The 4,575-nt window shown below is 48.7% G+C and overlaps 1 protein-coding gene across 1 annotated transcript in view; it reads right to left on the reverse strand.

Annotated features, from left to right (window-relative positions):
- Positions 1 to 474: 474 nt before the first annotated feature.
- LOC103587582 (triple functional domain protein) overlaps positions 475 to 4,575 on the reverse strand; it is a gene marked incomplete at its 3' end in the record, with an annotated part of 141,812 nt that continues 137,711 nt past the window's right edge. The window contains exon 30 of the mRNA XM_008569080.1: positions 475 to 718. Within this exon, the coding sequence (XP_008567302.1) occupies positions 475 to 718 (244 nt within the window). The remainder of the gene's footprint in view (positions 719 to 4,575) is intronic.

Consider the following 4,575-nt stretch of genomic DNA (forward strand, 5'->3'; position numbering starts at 1 on the left):
AAAAAAAAAAAACAGGGTGTTTAACCTCTCAGGGCCTCGGTGTTTGATTTTCTAGGATTTAACACTAACAAACAAAGAATCCACAAAGTGAAAACCTGGTTAAGCAGACGTTGAACACGGTCCCACCTCTCCCCATACTACCAGCCTCACTGGAGAACAGCACCTTCTCTTTCTCCTCCATTCATGAACGACACTGGCCCCTGGAACAGCCCCTTCTTTTCCTCTAAACTGAGGTCATGTCTTATTATACCACCCTGGGAAATAAAGAGATCCTTTCCTATTTCTGAGTAGGTAAAATCCTCATTTCTACTTCAGCTCCTGATGAGTAAGAAACGCCTGGAGACAGGGATAACAAAATGAACGCACGACTGACAAGGGGGATCATATATATTAAAAGGCAACAATGAGGTGGAGACACAGGCTCCAGGGTCACTTCCAGCAGACCGTTGCCACCCACGCCCTCCTGCTCCCTACCTTTGTGGTTGAAGATGCCCTCCATCTCCATGCTACTTCTGGAGTGGGCAATGCATAGGGAGCCGCAGGGGACCAGGCCTTCTGCCGCAGGGGACCGGTCAGTGGTTCGCACCAGACACCAATCAGGCTTGTCATGCGGTCGCTCCAAAACCTCCACAGTCTGGCCACGGCGGATGGTCAGCTCGTTGCTGTTGCAAGCTGTGAAGTCGTGGATCACCACCGTCAGCTCGCAGCCACCAGAGAGCTGGGGAGTGACACAGGAAGAGAGGACAGTCAGCAAGCGCCAGCCGCTGGGCCCTCCCAGCTGGGCTGTGCGCTTGGCCAGGAACTCTACCTCCCGTCTGCAGGTGTGTCACAAGCATCACCAGCCGCCTGGCCAGGGCTCAGAGGCTGTGCCATGCCTTCACCTCCCTTTGGAACACACAGATAGTTTTGTGCTTTTTCACTTTCAAAGCATGATTACGATTTTCTGTTTTCATTGTCAGAATCGGATGCACTTTTTCATATGAACTTCTGAATCTTTTTGTACCTGATACTCTCCTCAAAAAGTACTATATACTCATTTTTTTTTTAACTTATGGCAAACTAATAAAATCCACTAAAGGCTAGTTGGGGGATTACTGTGAAATAGGTGATAAAATGGGAACAAGTTCTGTTGCAAATTTCCATTCTGTCTCAGTTTTTTCTATACTTTGCAGTGTGTGGCTCTTTCACACATCACTTGGATCAGAAGAGAGAGAGCCCCGCGAGTGGGCACGAGATGACAGCGCCGCAGCCAGTCACCCTGGAGCCCAGGTCACAACACACCTTTCCCTCTGCAGCGTCCCTGCACAGCTCCCTCCTGTTCCGCCAAGACTCTCCATAATGTGCCACTCCCGAGCCTCTGCCATCTGACCTCAGCCTCCTTGCAGGATCTCCTCCCACACCACGCTCCAACACGCCATGCCACACATGCTCCCAACACTGGCTTGTTCCCCACACACCACACATTTTCTGACCTCCCCACATCCGCTTGCACCTTCCTTCAGCTGAAACTTGTTTCCCTCCTTCTCTCCTTTCACTAACCTCACACCCATTTTCTGCCTACTGAAACTCAACTAATTCTTAGGTCCTTCAAAGCACATCCATGGACTCCATAAAGACACACACTCCATAGTCTCTGTTTGTAAAACAGGTGCTTGGCCTTCTCATTACCGTTCGCCTTATATGGCCTGTGCCGTGGAGTGTCTTCCCCGTAGACTGTGAGCCCCTTGAGGACAGGGCTCAGATGCTCACTAACGTCTCTGCTACCTAAGGAGCTTGTGACCAGCTCCCCATCTCTGGACTGTCCCCAGGTTCCATCTCTGTATCCCCACTGTCCCCCTGCGTCGGCTCTTCCACCATGCTCTCCCAAGCCACGTGTCCCAGTTGTGGGCTCTCCAACCACACCCTCCCAAGCCATGTGTCCCAGCCAGCAGACCCATGATTCCAACTCCTGCTGGGCGATGTGGCCTGTCTCCCTATCCCTCCAAGGTAGGGGTCCAGAACATGATAAGTGAGGCCCCCCACCTCCCAATCAGCTTCTCTTCTGGTGTTGCCTTTTGGGAAACTATCACCAACAAGTCTCCCAGGCCAAAAAAATTTCACTCCCTGACCCCTTCCCTCTACCCCCCCCCCAGCCCCACTGTCAAGTAGACTTTGGGATGGCTTTCTCATCACTGCCTTCCTCTGAGACCCACACCAATCGCTTCATTCCCATTTCTGCAATGGCTCACCTGATGAACTCCAAGCTCTCCTTCCATCTAAACACCACTGTCAGGGTGACCTTTTCAAAACACGAATTCTCTGATTCAAACAGGCCATCCTCCTATTCAAAAACCTTAGGCACAAATTTCTTAGCAGAGGACTCTAGGTCTCTACAGTTGGGTCCCCACTGTTTTCCCAGGCTCACAGGCTTTACAGCCAGAAGTGCCCATCCCCCACTTCTGAGATGAGTCCTGCCTGTACGTGGCCCCTGCGATCGATTCCTTTTGCTTAGAACCCCACTTCCCCAGTTTATCTGTTCTAAGCTCCCCATCAAATCCCTAGAAGTCTCTCCCCATCTACCGTCCTCAGCATGTTGTTTCTCAACAAATCACACTTCAATTCTGAAAGGAGCCGTGTTGAGGGTTATGTGTGTGTGCCCACCCTCATCAAGAGAAAGCAGGCTTGCCTCCCTCTTCTGTGAGTGCTCCATGCCCGACCGTGAAGGCAGACATGTACCCGGTGCCAACAATGGCAGGTACATGGCTCGTACAAAGCTGCTGAACAGCAGAGTTCCTCCTACAGGCTGCCCTGCACGTGCTTTGTACCCAGCAAGTAGTCAAACATTTGCTGAGGTGAAAATGATAAAATATGTCTAAAATTATAAAATATGCTCTAAAAATGAAGGCACTGCATTTGAAAAACTGAAACAAAACATGGTTTTTCCTCTGTGATGTCAGGAACTGTGCCTGTGTTCAATCTGCAGTATGCCCAGTCTTTCACTGTCACCTGAGGGCACTGGGACAGACAAACCAGAAGGGTAGAAGAGCGTGCCCCTGGGTTGCAGCAGTTTAGGGACAAAGTCCACTGTGGTGAGTGGGAGGGAGCCGTCTTGGAAGAGTGGGAGGAAGGAATGGCCTGGCTGGGAAACAGCCTCGTTCCAGAAAGTTCCCTGGGCACAGATCCACACCAGGAGAACTGGGAATCCTGCATCCTGAGCCATGCTGTGGGGCCGCCCAGCTGTGCTGAGACTGTCTGCTGGCCCTCAGTCCTGCTTTGTGCTGTTGATTACCTCCTGTTCAAAGGGTCTATCTCTTAAGAGAATAGTCTTAAGAGAAAGTTTACAGATGTAGTGTAAGAAAGACATGTCCACTAGATGACCACAAAGAGAGAAACCTAACAAAACTCTTCCACAAGGAAGCACAAATGTTGACAAGACAAATCATCTTTGTAAGGCCACAGAGAATATCTTCACAAATGTTTAACCTCCTCCTAAATGTTATACACGTCTTTGTGAACAATCAAAGATGCTGATGTTAGAAGGTCAAAGGCCCAGCCTGGAAAAGTTTTCCTCGCAGGACCCACATTATGGAGGTGGTGAGTCCCTGTAACAAAGGGGAGGGACGCTTCCTTTTGCAGAGAAAACAGGACCAGTCCCCAGGCCTGACAGGGTGCAGCCCACCACGGCCCCTGCAGACCTGCCGGGATGGCTGGGGCTGCCCACTGCTTCACCCCCAACCCACCGGCTTTCCTGACATTCCTCGGCAGCCGGCTCTGGCCCTGGGAAGAACCCCACCTCTGCGCCAGCCCCTCGCCTGCTCCGTTCCCCTGAGTCTCATTAATCTCTCAGACGGCTGAGGCGGCCTGCGGCTGGGGGAAGGGTGGGAAGGGGAGAGAGGGGCTGCCTGGGAAGGGGAACCAGCCAGACTTTATTTCTGGCACTGGTTTTTTTAGCCCCTTACAGAGTAATCAAAAATGATTAGAAACATCTGTGTACTTGATAGAGCCTAAGAAATAAAAATCAAGCCTGCTCTGACAAAGAATCATACACTAAGTTAAAATTCCTTTTTAAAGGCCTTGAGAACTTAGGAAAATCCAGTACCAGAATAATATTTCAAACAGTGTTAAAATTATCATTTAAAAAAACCCCTTAACTCCCAATCAATCAACTGGCTTTTCCCATAAGAAAAGATAAGAACCATATCATTAAGGAAAAGATTAAATGATGTTTTCTAGCCCAGAGAAGTGTGGTGGATTTCTGTCTCAATGTTCCCATTTGAATATTTTAAACTTGTTGCTACAAAACATCTCTTTAAAACCATGATTGCTAATAAAAAAACCCAACACTTTGTTTATAAAAGATTTGTAATAACTATGTTGAGGAAGCAATGCAAACCATTACTTTCTCTGAAGAAGAATTAAATGCCTAACTAGAAACAGCTCAGCTAAAATACTGCACATCATTAAGTATGGTGGAGGCTGCACTCCCTTCCAGTGAAGTTTCTATCCCCAGTGACCCAATTTCATTGTATGTTCAAAGAGTTACCATTTCATTTATCGAGTTTAAAAATTCACTTTTCTTTTCCAATCATATTTTTT

Source organism: Galeopterus variegatus, unplaced genomic scaffold, assembly GCF_000696425.1.
Source record: "Galeopterus variegatus unplaced genomic scaffold, G_variegatus-3.0.2 Scaffold463, whole genome shotgun sequence".
In the NCBI taxonomy this organism is placed as follows: Eukaryota; Metazoa; Chordata; class Mammalia; order Dermoptera; family Cynocephalidae; genus Galeopterus; species Galeopterus variegatus.